The sequence below is a fragment of the Budorcas taxicolor genome, chromosome 8 (genome assembly GCF_023091745.1).
Source record: "Budorcas taxicolor isolate Tak-1 chromosome 8, Takin1.1, whole genome shotgun sequence".
NCBI lineage: Eukaryota > Metazoa > Chordata > Mammalia > Artiodactyla > Bovidae > Budorcas > Budorcas taxicolor.
Window position 1 is genome coordinate 98,071,701 of NC_068917.1, and position 15,953 is coordinate 98,087,653.

A 15,953-nucleotide genomic window follows, 5' to 3' on the forward strand; every position below is an offset into this window, starting at 1 on the left:
TCATATGGAAGGAAAGGGGTCAGGCAGGGAAGGAGAAGTGGCTGTAAGTCACAGGATGTTCTTTCTACACGGGCCTTGGGGAACGTTCCACCCATGTCTATTACCATGAAGCCAGGAAGAAGAGGAAGTCTGGCATTTCTCTCGGAAGCCCTCTTGTCTCCGCTCTGATCCCAGTCCATCCATGCCCAGTATCCTGTGACCTGAGAAGCTTTTCTGGCTACCCTTGGCTGCTCTCTATAGACTGTAATAACGTACTAGCAGAGAGTCAAAGTCTGGAGTTCTAGTCCTCTTCCTGCCCTTTGCCAGCTGTGTTTCCTTAGGCAAATAACTTAGCCTCTCTGAACTTCAGCTCCTTTGTGTACACAAAGAGGAACAAAATTCCCGATCTCACATGATGGTCATCCAATGAACTGAAGCATAAATGAGGTGCTTATGACGTGCCAAATATTGTGCTAAATGCTTTATGCTTATTAATGCTCATGATTCCCCACGATAGACCTAAGAGAGGACTGTTAACTCCATTTGAGAAAACTGAGACACAAAGACACACAATTATCCAAGGTCACACAGTCACTAAGTAGCAAAGCCGGGATCTGGCCCAAGGCAGTCTGGCTGCCAAGTGGATGTTTACAAGATGATAATTTTACAACCTCCTTCCCTCAACTCCCTGCCACAGCCAGCTACCTTGCCATGTCACTAAAGCCTGTCCTGCTGTCAGGGGATCAGGTCTTTCTGACTTTCAAAGAGTAAAGTAGAATTAAAGGTCCACGCAGTGAGTTTTCAATATTACCTGTAAACCCAACAGCCAGAAAGTTATGATCCATTTCCCTAAGTAAACTCCAGCATAACCCTCAGGACTTATTTCACAAAACTCTTGGTCAGAGCCACATCAAAAAGGCCAAACAAGCCAGATTTGTAACATGAATACATAGCAAATAACAGCCAGACCACTGACACTCAAAAGTCTTGCTGAAGGGATGGACAGACTCAAAAGCCAGGTCAGGATCAGTGCTGCCTCAGGCCTCCCCTTCAGTCCTTCCCTCTTCTGACCCTTGACCTCAACAATATGGGATGTCTTCCAAAGGGACATCTCCAGTGCAGCGACAAAGTGCCCAAAGTTCTTCCTTGCTCTTCTTTCCCGGCAAAGTTCTCATGAGCTTCAGAGGATGCTGAGTTCTCGAGAGAAGGCATTACAGAAGCCCTTGATTCAGGAGCTGTGGGAAGCCAGTTGTAAACCTAGTCCTCATCAGGGGAAGCTGAGTTAAGGCACCCAGCTTCATGGAGCACTGTTCTCATGGGAAGTGCCATTCACACAGACTGCGGTATACATGGCATCCTTAGAAATGTGTGACCAGCCAGCCTAAGTAAAGCCTGAAAGACCTCCCTTAACTGTCCCCACCTACCTCACCGCCCAATTCAGCAGGTCCAGAAAAATGATCTTCTGAAGTCCCCCACAGCACCTACTGAGTGAGTGATTGAAAGTGCTCAGTCATGTCTGACTCTTTGCAATCCCATGAACTATACAGTCCATGGAATTCTCTAGGCCAGAACACTGGAGAGGGTAGCCTTTCCCTTCTCCAGGGGATATTCCCAACCCAGGGATTGAACCCAGGTCTCCCACATTGCAGGTGGATTCTTCACCAGCTGAGCCACAAAAGAAGCCCTAGTACCTACTGGGCTTCTGTTAAAAGGACTGCTGTGGTTATAATGTGAGACAGGGCCAGACACATAGTGACCTAAAATCTTGGCTGAGAATAAAAGCTGCTGAGTCCCATGCACATGGGAAAATTGGGGATCTGGCCCTCCAGCTACAGGACAGAAGCCAGAGCCCTGTCCACTGCGCCAGGCCACAGCGGATAACGATGGAGAAACGACAGTGCCTCCTCAAGCCAAGAAGGAGAAGACTCTTGAGAGTTCCTTGGACTGCAAGGAGATCAAACCAGTCAATCCTAAAGGAAATCAACCCTGAATATTCATTGGAAGGACTGATGCTGAAGCTGAAGCTCCAATACTTTGGCCACCTGATGTAAAGAACTGACTCATTAGAAAAGATCCTGATGCTGGGAAAGATTATGGGCATGAGGAGAAAGGGTCGACAGGGAATGAGATGGTTGGATGGCATCACCAACTCAATAGACATGAGTTACAGCAAACTCTGGAGGATAGTGAAGGATAGGGAAGCCTGGCATGCTGCAGTCCATGGGGTCACAAAGAGTTGGGCACGACTGAGTGACTGAACAACAACTTCATGCCAAGGAATTGTCCCTGGACCAGCATAAGAAATGGGGAGGCTGAGGGAGCATCCAGAGTTAAGAGACAAGAGACAAGAGCCCAGCTACCTATAAAAATGAGAGACAGGGGAGCTGGGGAACTTCTTGCAGGAGATGTGAGGGTGGCCCACCCCAGGAGGTGCCCCTCCCAACTTCCAACCAAGGAGGAAGCATTAACCACTACACATGGTATAAACTCGAGAGGGTCCAAGCCCATGTTGCCATAGAGATGAAGGAAAGCTGTAGTCCAGATGCCAGGATTCGAGAAAGGAGCAAGGCACTGGAGTCAAATCAATGTTTGAGCAGAAACATCCATCAGGAGGCAAGCTAATGAGCCCATTAGTTATCAGTGAGCAACTCATTTTAAATAATTCTAAAGGAAACAAGGACTTCCCTTGTGACTCAGATGGTAAAGAATCTGCCTACAATGCAGGAGACCTGGGTTTGATCCTGGGTTGGAAAGATCCCCTGGAGGAGGGCAACCCACTCCAGTATTCTTGCCTAGAGAATCCCCAGGGACAGAGGAGCCTGACCGGCTACACTCCATAGGGTCACAAAGAGTTGCACACAACTGAGCAACTAAGCACAGCATAGCACAAAGGAAATAAACAGTAAAAGACAAAGAAGAAAGCAAAGGGACACCTCCTTCCCCAGCCCAGTCCTGATCTGAGCAGCACTGGTCCCATCAAAAAGGCTTTAGTTCTGGCCAGCCTGCTGGTCATTCCACTGGAAAATGCCAGATTCCCAAGAGGAGGCAGTGGACTGGAGTGGTGCACAAGTTTGGAGGGTGGTGTGGAGGAAGAGGCCAAGGAAGAAGACAGTCCTTCCCATCCCCCAAGGTCTCTGGAGGGGCAGATGTTGCTGTGTGAAGCCTGAGGCTGACACAGTTTAGAGGGCTCTCTTTAAGAAAAACAGTATTTTTTAAACATCCTACTTCGGCAAGTTTTGATTGCTGAGATCCCTACCAGGGCCTTGGAAAGGGGTTCTGAACGTGAAACTCCTTTAGTTTCTCAGTAAATCCACTTCAAGCCTCTGGACTCATAGCAGGCTTTCCAGGAAATGGCAACTCACTCCAGTATTCTTGCCTGGAAAATCCCATGGACAGAGGAGGAGTCCACGGGATCACAGCTGGACACAACTGAGGGACTTCACTTTTTCTGGAAAGTAAATCTTGTAGAAGAAAGCAAGCCAAGACTGTTCTTGAGACGTTTTTGTCATTATTATTAATTGAAACCCCTGGGGACCTGGGTTCACACAATGGATCAACTTGAAAATGACATGTGCTGGGATTTTATACTTTTCAAGGTGCTTTCATTTGACCCTCAAAATACTCTGTGAAGGAGAAAGGACAGGTATCCTTCCGCAAAGATTCACTGCTGCTTGCCATGTGCCTGATTGTACTGTGCTATCTTGTTGATGCTTGGGACAGAGTTACAAACAAGGCCCAACCCTGCCCTCCAGGGTCCACAAGCAGGGGCCAGCCCACAGCACTAGTCAGTCCCAGGTGATCCACCACCCAGGTGCCAAGTTTCCAAGAGGCAATATGTTCAGGTTATTTCACCGAAGTCCCAATTTCAAGGCGAGGAAAGCTGAGGCCTAGAGAAGATTAACAAACTGGCAAAGCCAAACAGGTAGCCAGAAACAGAAGGGGAGATAAAGTAACTCAGATTAATTCCATGTCAGCTGTGTGCTATGACCTCGCTATCAGTCATCCATCCACACAATGTCATCTGATGTAATGTTCAACAACCCACAGGGCTTCTCTGGTGGCTCAGATAGTAAAGAATCCTCCCGCAAGGCGGTAGACAGGCAATCCCTGGTTTAGGAGGATCCCCTGGAGGAGGGCATGGCAACCCACTCCAGTATTCTTGCCTGGAGAATTCCCACGGACAGAGGAGCCTGGAAGGCTACAGTCCAAAGAATCAGACACAACTGAGCAACTAAACACAACCCGCAGAATACCTGATCTCCATTTTTCAGGTAAACTAAGGGTCAGAAAAAATCAAAGCATGCCCAAGTTTCACACTTAATGAGGGACAGAGCCTGATTTTGTTCCCCAAAGGATTCTTTTTGTGGGGGGAGCAAAGTCAGCAAAGACCTATTTTTACCATCTTGGTGACATCGCATCTCCCAAACAAATCTTAATACAAAACCCAGAATGCTTTCTCTTACAGCAGCAATTTCCAACCTCCCAGCTCTACAAAACTACTCACACAAGTTTCACCACACCCACATAAAATGGTATTGTCTTTAAATTAACTTTAAGTAATTTTTCCCTATTCAACAGCCTCCTAAGCAATAATAGCGTGAAATTATTTTGAGGTGGGTTAAAATTAAAAGTTGTCATCTGTGTACTGCTCAAAACCATCTCAGATATCATACAAGATTCACTTAATGAAACACTCTTTCTTGCCAGACTGCATCTCACAGAGACAGAATCCAGACCTGTCACTTTTTCTAGAGCTTTTGAGAATTTGTGCAACTTTCACATTTCCACTGGGTTGGAGTCATGATGGGGTCTTAAGAAGAGTGCATGCTCCTCACCTAGACTCCCAAACATTAATTTAATCCCTGTCCAACCTGGACGGATATACATTTAGAAAGAAAATAAAATGTCCAAAAAGTAGCAGTGATGAGAAAACTGAGTGAGGCCCCTCTGTAAAGCTTCCTGCATGTGCTTATTAGGATGGTTTCAAGGATATGACGGCTTGACGATGACTTAACTCTTGAACTGGAGATCTTCCCAGTTGGGAGATTAATGGAACAGCTAGCACAGCACGAGAGAGCACTGTAGAAAGAGCACTGCATGGAGCAACAGAGGTTTAGCTGTATTCCATTCCCAGAATATCTCTCCGGTGGCTATGCAAACTTGGGAAAGTCCCTCCCCCACCCCTGGCTGGATCACAGTCTTTTTTTCTAGAATAGAAGTTCCACATGGACAGGGGCCATATTTGTTCTGTACACCTCTATGTCCCAGCACCTAGAACAGAGGTTGGGACATATTAGTGTTCAATAAATACTGGCTGAACATTTGATTCAATCAGCCCATTTATCTATAAATGAACTAATGGACGTCTAAGGTCTCATCCAACAAGTGGAAATAAAACAATGCTCTAGCCCAGCAAACCATGGGACTAGAAAAGAGTATTTAAGCAGACATCCACAAATTATCTGTGGATGGATCAATGGAGTTAGCAGGTGAAGTGAAAAGGAAGAACAAGATAAGTCCTCTAACCAGATCACAGGAGCCTGGTGGCCCAGCACAAAGACAACATGGGTTGGTAGGTCTGTAACAGCCTGAATGGCACTGTCCAAAGGGGCTGTTAGTCTCCAGTAGACTGATCCAAACCTCCAACGCTGGTCCCACAATCACCAACAACTTGGATGAGAACAAAGAGAGCTATTTATCAAATTTCTACATGACAGGGAACCAGCAGCACTAGTAAATATAATACATGGCAAAAACAGAATCTGAAACAGTTTGAGTAGGAAGAGATGACATAGGCAATCTAAAAATGAAAACAGAAAAAAGATAGATATTCTCCCTTTAGGTTCAAAAAGCCAACAGCACAATTCAGAAATGGAGAACAAGTAACTTGCGATATTCTGTATGTAAAAGGCTCCACAGCTCAGGTTGATTGCACATGGAGAATGAGTCAACTGTGTGACGTGGATGCCAAGAAGCCTCATGTAATCCAAGGCTACATTACAGAAATATGGTGCTCAGAGCAAGAGAGAGAAAGTCCCTTCCTGCTCTGTACTGGCGGACTGTTGTAATTTCTGATAAACTTCAAGAAAGACAAAGAAACACTGAAACACAACCAACTGCCTCCTCTGAGAGGCAGAAATCAGGAAGTGGGGAGTGTGGTAGACATTCCAGAAGAGGAATGGAGGACTTTTAGCCTAAAAAGACAATAGATTTCAGGAAGAGAGGGAAAGAAACACAACAGTTGTCTATAAACACTTCAAGGGAAATAAGTCAGCCTCTTTCTCTGGGAGGTACAGAAGACCAGTGAATATATTCTGATAATTAGAATATGAATATTCTAATATTGGGTATTCTGCCAATACCCAAAATGAGCTGCCGTGGGAGAGGCAGGTCCCTGCCACCTGCCACTCCTGGGGTAAGCAGAGAAGGTTGATGAGGGCAGGACTCCAACCAAAGATCCTTTCCATTTGCAATGTGACAGCACAACAGAGCGGAGCCCATCATGCTCTGAGTAGGGCTTTCACTGCGGAGAAACAGAGGTCTCCAAGTCAGGACCTACACTGATACACCCCAGCCTTGGACTCTCTGAAACGTAGTGCATGCATGTGTGAGTGCTTAGTCACTTCAGTCATGTCTGATTCTTTGTAACCCTATGTAACCCTCCAGGCCCCTCCACGCTCCTCTGTCCATGGGATTCTCCAGGCAAGAATACTGGAGTGGGTTGCTATGCCCTCCTCCAGGGAATCTTCCTGACCCAGGAATCAAACCCATGTCTTCTACATCTCCTACACTGGCAGGCGGGTTCTTTACCACTAGTGCCACCTGGGAAACCCCTCTGAAATCTAGAGTGTTATTCAACTTCAGCAAAAAGTTACTGATTCCACCTCGGAAGAAGTAACATTTCTCTACGTCTCCCTCTGGACTGAGGCTGGGCTCAGTGCTACAAGACAGCCAAGAAAGGTGGAAGCTGCAGGGCAGAAGTGGCCCTAAGAAGTAGCTGCAGGGCAGACAAGGGTGAACGGAGAGATAAGCTGTGACAGGAGACAACCATAATCACAGATCTCTCTTCAGAGCTGTGGAGACAAAGTTGTTTGAATGCAGGTTTGGCTTCTTTTCTCAACCCTGACTCATGTCTCTAGTTTATATGTGTCTTAGGAAGCACCCACTGAGATCTGAAACTACTCCCCGCCCTGTCCCCCATTCACAGTCCGTTTCTCCAGCCATGCAGTGAAAGGCAGAAGAGCAAGGCCAGGTGCTCAGAAATACATCACTGATGCACAGGAGTAAAATCAGCTCCCGTTTATTGAACATCTACTATGCGCCAGACACTGTGAGGGTTCACATTTCACATTGCAAGTTACCTATTATTCATAGCTGAAGAAATTCAGGCTTGGAGAAGTTAAACAGCTTGGCCATGATAGCACTCCAAAATCATCATAGCTCATATTCATTAAGTGTTTCCTTGGTGCCAGATGCAGTTTTTAAGCAGTTAAATGTTTCAACTCCTCTATTCCTCACAACAATCCTATGAGCTAAAGTTCTCCTACTGGCTCCATTTTACAGATGAGAAGTGTGGCCCCAAAAGGCCCGAAAGGACTTATTCACAAAGTCACCAAGCTACAAAATAATACATTGTAGCACTCTTTCCTCTGGGTCACACTGTCTCTGCAGTAGAAGAAATAACCCTGACTGTCTCTGGTCTACTAGGCAGGGGGGCCCCAGCAGATCAGGAAAGACAAATGCCTTGACTGGTGGTGGTTGTCTCTCTGTGTCCTGTGCTGGGATAGACAGGTGTGCAGGATGGGGGCCTACAGGGCAAGGAAATGGCATCCAGATGGCCTGGCTGTGCACCTAGGAGCAGAGCAGCTGGGAGCTCCTCAGAGCCGACCCAGAGCCCAGGCACGGTCACACCTGTTTTTCTTGTGAAACGACACCTCCCGCTCACCACTTCCCATATAGTTTGCCTCCAGGTAAAGCACAGTCCAGCCACCCAAGAGAAAGCTCCAATACAAGCCTGGTTTAAACTTTAGCACTTTATACTATTTCTGTTTTCACCAAGTGGATAGCAAACTGGGAGGGCTCTCAGCAAAAGCCAGCCAACCTATTCCTCCCAACACCGAACTAAGAAAAAAGCACTTTGCTGGAGCAGTGGTGGCAGCTGACTGGTGATGGGGTAATTTATCACTCAACACTGTTTAGAACCACCAGTGCATGGAGATGATAAAAAGCAACTGACTCTTAGTAAGCTTCATTACTGCTTCTGAATTCTCTGCAGACCATGCAGGCCATCACCACCTGCATCTGGAGGCATGCTCCCACCACCCCGGCCCCCGTCGGCCACTGCCTAGGAGGCTGCACCATGGTGACTTCTGCAGCCAGCACCTCGGCCAGCAAGCTGCCTGCTCTCAGCTACTTCCTAGATGGCAATGAGCTGCCCGGGCCCTCACCAGATCAGAGATAAGGTTGTCACTTCTTAGAGATCAGAGGTTCAAATGCTCATTGACTAAATCAAATGACTAGGGGGATGATGAACTGCGTTTTTCTTTTAGAAGTGAATGCTTAGCTTTCACTTATCCATATCAAGTTGCAACTTTATCTGCTCTTATATGGACAGAAGCATCCCCTGTCTACACATCTGCCCATTCACAGCAACCATATGGCCAACTCCATAAAATGAGGCTGGAAGCAACCTGCACCCTTAACTGTCCTTAAGCCAGGCCAGTGCCATTCCTCTCTAGGGGGTTTCTTTTATGTCCCCAGAGGGGGCCAGGGCACTCATAATATCCATACTTTCTTCTCAAATACATCCTGCAGAGAGGCCTTACAGCCTAGCCACTGAGGAGGAAAACCCCACAGGGAAGAGCTAAAAGGAACAAGTGCCAGGATGCATCAGCTGCTGTCTCTCCCGGGTGCAGGTTCATTTCCAATTACGAGCCAATTCACAGACGGTTTTTGCTTACGTGAGCTGGAACGCTCGATCTGGTATAACGTCTTCAAAACTTTGCGTATGTCCTTCATGCTGGTGTCTCTGTGGCTGTACAAGAGAAGCCGCCGAGCATCTGTGAACAGGCGAGACACACTACAGGGGGAGCAAGAAAAGCAGAAACGTCCTGGTTAGACCAGCTGTCTCTCCAGTTTGAACAAAGTACCTGCCAGGAACACGCAGCTTGGCTGCAGGGACCCTGCGGGCCACCCCTGACCCACTCCAGCTGCCCCCTCACCCAGCCTCTGAGATGCGATGCTCCCACCCACCCATCCACCCACCCACCCTACCCCAAACACTCATCCTCATGTATCTGCACAACCAAACTTTACCAGCCTTCAAGGCCCAGTCCACATGCTGCCTCTGCAGGAAGCGCTCCCTCACATGCACATGCAGGCGTGCACACACACACATAGGCCCCCAGGGCCAACTTATCCACGAAACACAGCAGACACAGTGCCTAGGGCCCAGGATACACTTAGGGGTCCACAACATTTTTAATTTCTTTTAAAATCAGGAAAAAATTTCCGAATGAATGCATATCATTAATTTAGCCTGAAATATACTCATCTTTATACCCAACACAGTTAAAAAATAAAATTTTTAATGCTGTTGCATGGAAAAAGGGGTTCATGAAAGTCACAAAGCCTAAGGCCCATGAACGCTGGAATGAGGCCCTGCCTCCCTGCCGGCAGTCTCCTCAGAACCATCCTGCTGTGTCTCCTGCAGCCTTTAGTCCTTTCTAACTCCTGCCATGCCTCTGTGTCTTCCAAGAATCTTCAACGGCTCATTTGGCAAACACTTACTCAGCCCTACCTATGTCTGTTGTTGAAACCATGAGCCAGGAATACAAAAGTGATGAAAGATGGCTTTCAGGGAGCTTACACCCAGGGCCAAGAAAGACCTGTAGACAGAAGGACGGACACTGCAGTGCGATAGGGCACCCATGAAGGAAGAAAGGAGATCCAAGAGCAGAAAGGACCAAGCTCCCCCAGCCTGGGCTGTGAGCTCCTTGAGGACAGGCCACATCCTCTGCACACCTCTATATCCCAACTTCTGGACCAGCCATCTCCCACACACAATAAACGTTTGCTAAATAAGCGTTTCCTCATTAATGCATGAGGCTGACGTGCTGTTTCTCCCTTCTCTACTTACCTGCCAGGTTTTCTTTTTCTTTTTTTTTTAATTATTTATTGAAGGATAATTGCTTTACAGAATTTTGCTGTTTTCTGTCAAACCTCAACATGAATCAACCGTAAGTATACATATATCCCCTCCCTTTTGAAGCTCCCTCCCATTTCCCTCCCCACCCCACCCCTCCAGGTTGATACAGAGCCCCTGTTTGAGTTTCCTGAGCCATACAGCAGATTCTCATTGGCTAACTATTTTACATATGGTAATGTAAGTTTCCATGTTACTCTTTCCTTACATCTCACCCTCTCCTCCCCTCTCCCCTCTTCTCTACCTGCCAGTTTTTTAAGGAAAGGCCCCCAACCACAGAACTGTCAGCTATATAAAAAATGTACCAAACTGAGCTTGCTGCTGCTGCTGCTAAGTCGCTTCAGTCATGTCCGACTCTGTGCGACCCCATAGACGGCAGCCCACCAGGCTCCCCCGTCCCTGGGATTCTCCAGGCAAGAACACTGGAATGGGTTGCCATTTCCTTCTCCAATGCAAGAAAGTGAAAAGTGAAAGTGAAGACGCTCAGTCGTGTCTGACTCTTAGCAACCCCATGGACTGCAGCCCACCAGGCTCCTCTGTCCATGGGATTCTCCAGGCAAGAGTACTGGAGTAGGTTGCCATTGCCTTCTCCTAAATGAGCTTACAAGGTTTTAAATATTGGCAGCAATTCTCCCTGGTCTCATTCTTTGGATTTTATCACACAAACCTTCACAAAAGCACCTTCACTCAAACCCAACCATTTAAAATTCCCCGAAGTCTGAGAAAGGAAAGAAAAAGTATTAACTGACAAGTTTGGGAAAGAAAACCTGATCCGGTACTTACATGGACTTGTTAAAGTTTCCAACAACTCCCGGAGCCTCACCAGGAGTTGGATAACGGAAACAGGGGTTATTGGCATTACAGATAATCCCCTGAACCCAAGGAAGTGTTCCTGCAGAGGGCATGGCTTTGTTTGGAAAGTGGCCTGTTGACATTGAGGAAGAGAAAGACAAAAAGAGAAACATTAATGCTTTGAAGGATTTAGGACTTGATAGCAATCTTTTTCTTTTTTGGTTCCACCCAAACATTGTTTCATCCCAAACCTGTCCCATTCTCTGAATCCCAGAAATCTGCCACCATCGACTGATCATGAGTTGGAAATGTGGCATCAGATAGCAGTTCTTAATCTACCTGACATCAGCTGTAGGGCTGGATTCACAACACCAGCTTTGGGGAAGTGACCAGATCATACACAGAAGGTGCCTGGAGGGCAGCAAGTATGAGATCCTCATTCCTTCACTTCTGCCACCCACTTCACCCTTTCGAGACACAGAGAGGCCCTGATGATGACTTAATCCTCTTCCTTCATATTTGAAAGAAGAAACCATGGTGAGATAAAGTGGCTGATGAAGAACACTCAGGGACTCAGTGGGCAGGACCAGGGGTAGAACCCATGCTTCTGTGATCTCAGTCATGTTCCTTCCCTTACACCTGTGGCCTCCTTTAAAACTCAATATTGAAAAAAAAAAAAAACCTAAGATCATGGCATCCAGTCCCATCACTTTATGGCAAATAGAAGAGGAAACAATGGAAGCAGTGACAGATTTTATTTTCTTGGGCTCCAAAATCACTGTGGATGGCGACTGCAGCCATGAAATTAAAAGATGCTTGCTCCTTGGAAGAAAAGCTAAGACAAACCTAGACATTATATTAGAAAGCAGAGACATCATTTTGCTGACAAAGGTCCATGTAGTCAGAGCTATGGTTTTTCCAGTAGTCATGGATGTGAGAGCTGGACCATAAAGAGAGGCTGAGTGCCGAAGAATTGATACTTTCAAATTGTGGTGCTGGAGAAGACTCCTAAGAGTCCCTTGGACAGCAAGGAGATCAAACCAGTCAATCCTAAAGGAAATCAACCCTGAATATTCATTGGAAGGACTGATGATGAAGTTGAAGCTCTAATACTCTGACCACCTGATGTGACGATCTGACTCATTGCAAAAGACCCTGATCCTGGGAAAGATTGAGGGCAGGAGGAGAAGGAACAACAGAGGATGAGATGGTTGGATGTCATCACCGACTTAATGGACATGAATTTGAGTGAACTCCAGGAGACAGTGAAGGACAGAGGAGCCTGGTGTGCTGCAATCCATGGGGTTACAAAGAGTTGGACATGACTTAGCAACTGAACAACTCCTTTATCTGTTGGCTCTTCTCAATACCCCCATTACTGTCCTCTGTGGACCTCTGTTCACCTTCTCCATTAGCTCCCAAGCTCCTCAAGGCACTCGATGAAGGTGCTGACTTAGGATCAAGTGTCACCTGTGCAGCTACATTAGTTGCTGTTGCTGCTTCTCTATCCACCAAAACAACAAGCCCCCATCTTGCAGGCCATCTCCTCTCTTTCCTTTCCCTTCACTACAGAGGCGCTTCTTACAAACAGCAGGACTGCATGTACAGGGACTGGTGAGAGGCATCAAATACAGTTTGGTTCACGGACATGAGCCATGAAGCTGCTTAAGCAGATCAAGATAAATGTGCCCTGGAACCTGGGTCTCTTAACTTGAGACCAAGCATGTGTGGATTCCTGTGACAGAAAGGCTGAGGCTCCAGCACTCATCATATTCTCAGGATTATCTGTGACCCCTAAAGAGCTGACAATCATTAAGAACCAAGGCTCTAGGTGGTGAAGAGCCATAGAGCTTCACAGGGTTTAGGGTTAGACCAACAGTCTCTGCAACTTGCTAAACAGTGACTTTGGTCAAGTCAGTGACCCCTTAAAGCCTCAATTTCTTCATCTATAAAATGATGATAACAATAGAACCCATTTCACAGAGCCATAGTAAGTATTACATGAGTTTTTATAGGCAATGTATGAGTCCCTGGCACAGGATAAGGATCAGCAAATGGGCCTATTAGAGTTACTACAGCGCTTGGTGGCCAGCCTACAACAGTACTTCCTCAGCTCCTGCCCAGCTAGGAGCATTCCTTCCATCTCACAGCCCCCACCTACCTCTAAGGCATAAACCCATTTTTTTCAGTTTAGATTTTCATGCAAATGGGCTAACAGAGTCTCCCCAGAAGTGCACCCATAGCCAGGACTTGCGACATTTTGCATTTCAATACTGGGGTCCTTTCATCTGTCTTTTTCCTCTGTCCACATACCAATCAGAGAAGCAACATCCAAAACAAGGATGAAACAAGATCTGGTCCCTGCAACCACCCTCTGCAGGGACTCTGGCCTGTTGAGCATTTACTCAGTTAATCCGCTTATCTCCCTGTTAATAGTTCAAGGAAAACCAAACAAGGTCCCTTGCCTAAGTCAGCTGCTCCTCATTCAGGGGAGATTTATGTAACCCAACCAAATACTCGAAGGACCAAGGGATTGTCCCCTTTTAACCTCTAGGAAATGCTGGCACCAAAGGCAGGGTGGTGTTGGTCCAGCACACTGACAAGGTGCTTCAGGCTATAGCCCAGTGAGTGTGGGCACACCCTTCCCCATGTGTCATGTCCCATCTGATTTCCAGACAAAACCAGGATGAGGATTTGGCATCAGGTGCACAGGATGATGGACTGTCATGATCCAGGGAAGTGATTAAGATCTTCATGGGTCTGGGTCAAACTGGGAAAGATTAATGGGGAAGAATTATATACCAACCCCTTGCTCCCAGAGACAAGACACCTCTGCAAGCATCAGCTTAACTCTCTGCCCTTCCAGCCAGGTCCCTAGAAAGTGCTGAGAACAGGAAGTAAAGCTGCAAGAACCACATTGATGGAGGGCAAAAGTCTTACCTTAGGTATAGGAATTTCACAACTTTTCTGAGAATCGACGGTCTGGATTCAAAGAGATCTGGGTCAAAATTCAACAATTTGCCCAAGATCACAACCTCAGCAAGTGGCAGAGCCAGGAAGTGGGATCCAAACAAATCCCAATTTTTCTGACACTAAACTCTGTGCGATTTCCACTACACTGCCTTCCTTGCTTATGATAATTCCAGAGAAAGACTAGCCTAGCAGATGAAAAAGCTGAGTTTTCCCTAAAATGGTTACATCAGCAAGGGCTTAGGGTAACATTGATATAAAATCAAATATGCATTTGCTCATCAACATTTGAGGTTCCAAACGAAAAAGCAGAATTACCTCCTAGACCCACAAATTGAGTGTATATTTCATAGTATATGCTTTTCCTTTTTGGTAAAATCAGAAAATCACAACTGGTAGAATGTTTTCAGGTGTTTTTTTTTTTTTTTTTAACTTGAACATGTATAATGTGTACTAGCAAATTAGCAGATGAATAACTGTCAGTATGTGCCTTGAAAGACATGGGATCAGATTGGGAACACAATTCAAATGTGACCCCAGCCCCACCACTTCCCTGAAGAACTGTATCCTATACACCTATGGGGCTGGTTCTTTACCAGCTGAGCTACTAGAGAAGCTGCTTGCTCCTTGGAAGAAAAGCTGTGACCAACCTAGACAGAATAATAAAAAGCAGAGACATTACTTTGCTGACAAAGGTCCATCTATTCAAAGCTATGGTTTTTCCAGTAGTCATGTACGGATGTGAGACCATAAAGAAAGCTGAGCACCAAAGAACTGATGCTTTTGAACTGTGGTGTTAGAGAAGACTCTCGAAAGTCCCTTGGACTTCAAGGAGATCAAGCCCATCTATCCTAAAGGAAATCAGTCCTGAATATTCATAGGAAGGACTGATGCTGAAGCTGAAGCTCCAATACTTTGGCTACCTGATGTGAAGAACTGATTCATTGGAAAAGACCCTGATGCTGGGAAAGACTGAAGGTGGGAGGAGAGGGGACGACAGAGGATGAAACTGTAGGACGGTATCACCGACTCGATGGACATGAGTTTGAACAAGCTCTGGGAGTTGGTGATGGACAGGGAAGCCTGGAGAGCTGCAGTCCATGAGGTCACAGAGAGTCGGACACAACTGAGACTGAAATGATGGAGCTGATGGGCTGTGGATGGAGCTGGATAATGACAGGAAAAGTCACTGGGGCCATGGAATAAAGGTCCCAGCTAACCTCCCCCACAAATGCTGATCTTTCAGATTGGGGCATTTTTGCAGTGTCAATCCATCTAGCAAGCTCAAGCAGAAGAGAAAGATTGAGATTGTGGGATAACACTCACAACAACCATGAAAAAATAAAATGAAAGTGTTAGTCGCTTCTTTGCAACCCTATGGACTATAGCCTACCAGGCTCCACTGTTTATGGAATTCTCTAGGCAAGAATACTGAAGTGGATAACCATTCCCTTCTCCTGGGAATGTTCCCGATCCAGGGATTGAACCCAGGTCTCCTGCATTGCAGGCAGATACTGTCTGAGCCACCAAGGAAGCCCGACAATAAACATATGGGGTAAGCATTATTCCCCTTTTATAGAGATGAGTAAGCTCAGTAAAAAGAACCTAAGTCACTTGCCCAAGGTGACTACCTGTGTTGAAGCTAGAGCATGTGTTCTTAGCCACTATTGTATTCTCTATGCTCATTGAAAAGGCCATCATCCAAACACATGATTGGGAGTCAGATGACGTGAGTTTTATTGCATCGCTGTCACTTAATAGATATGTGACCTTAGGCAAGCCCCTGAACTTTTCTGAGTTCTTACTTACTTACTAAGAAATTAAAACAAATGATCATAATGATAAAGTCCATTATACAAGGTTGTTATGAGAATCAAACAGAATAATATTAGTCGATCTGAGATATTCTACACAAATGCTGCTTAAAATTATATGTCCCATGATTTGCAACTGTGTGATAAAAACATAATGTATGTGAAAAAGCCTGGCAGGGACCAGATGACAGTGA

General features: G+C 46.2%; 1 protein-coding gene across 1 annotated transcript in view; it reads right to left on the minus strand.

The window, feature by feature from the left end:
• The window catches only part of ABCA1 (ATP binding cassette subfamily A member 1), a 110,554-nt gene that overhangs the window by 79,957 nt on the left and 14,644 nt on the right, over positions 1-15,953 (minus strand). The window contains exons 3-4 of the mRNA XM_052645014.1: positions 10,967-11,108; positions 8,940-9,058 (exon numbers count right to left, since the gene is read on the minus strand). Of these exons, the coding sequence (XP_052500974.1) occupies positions 8,940-9,058; positions 10,967-11,108 (261 nt within the window). The remainder of the gene's footprint in view (positions 1-8,939; positions 9,059-10,966; positions 11,109-15,953) is intronic.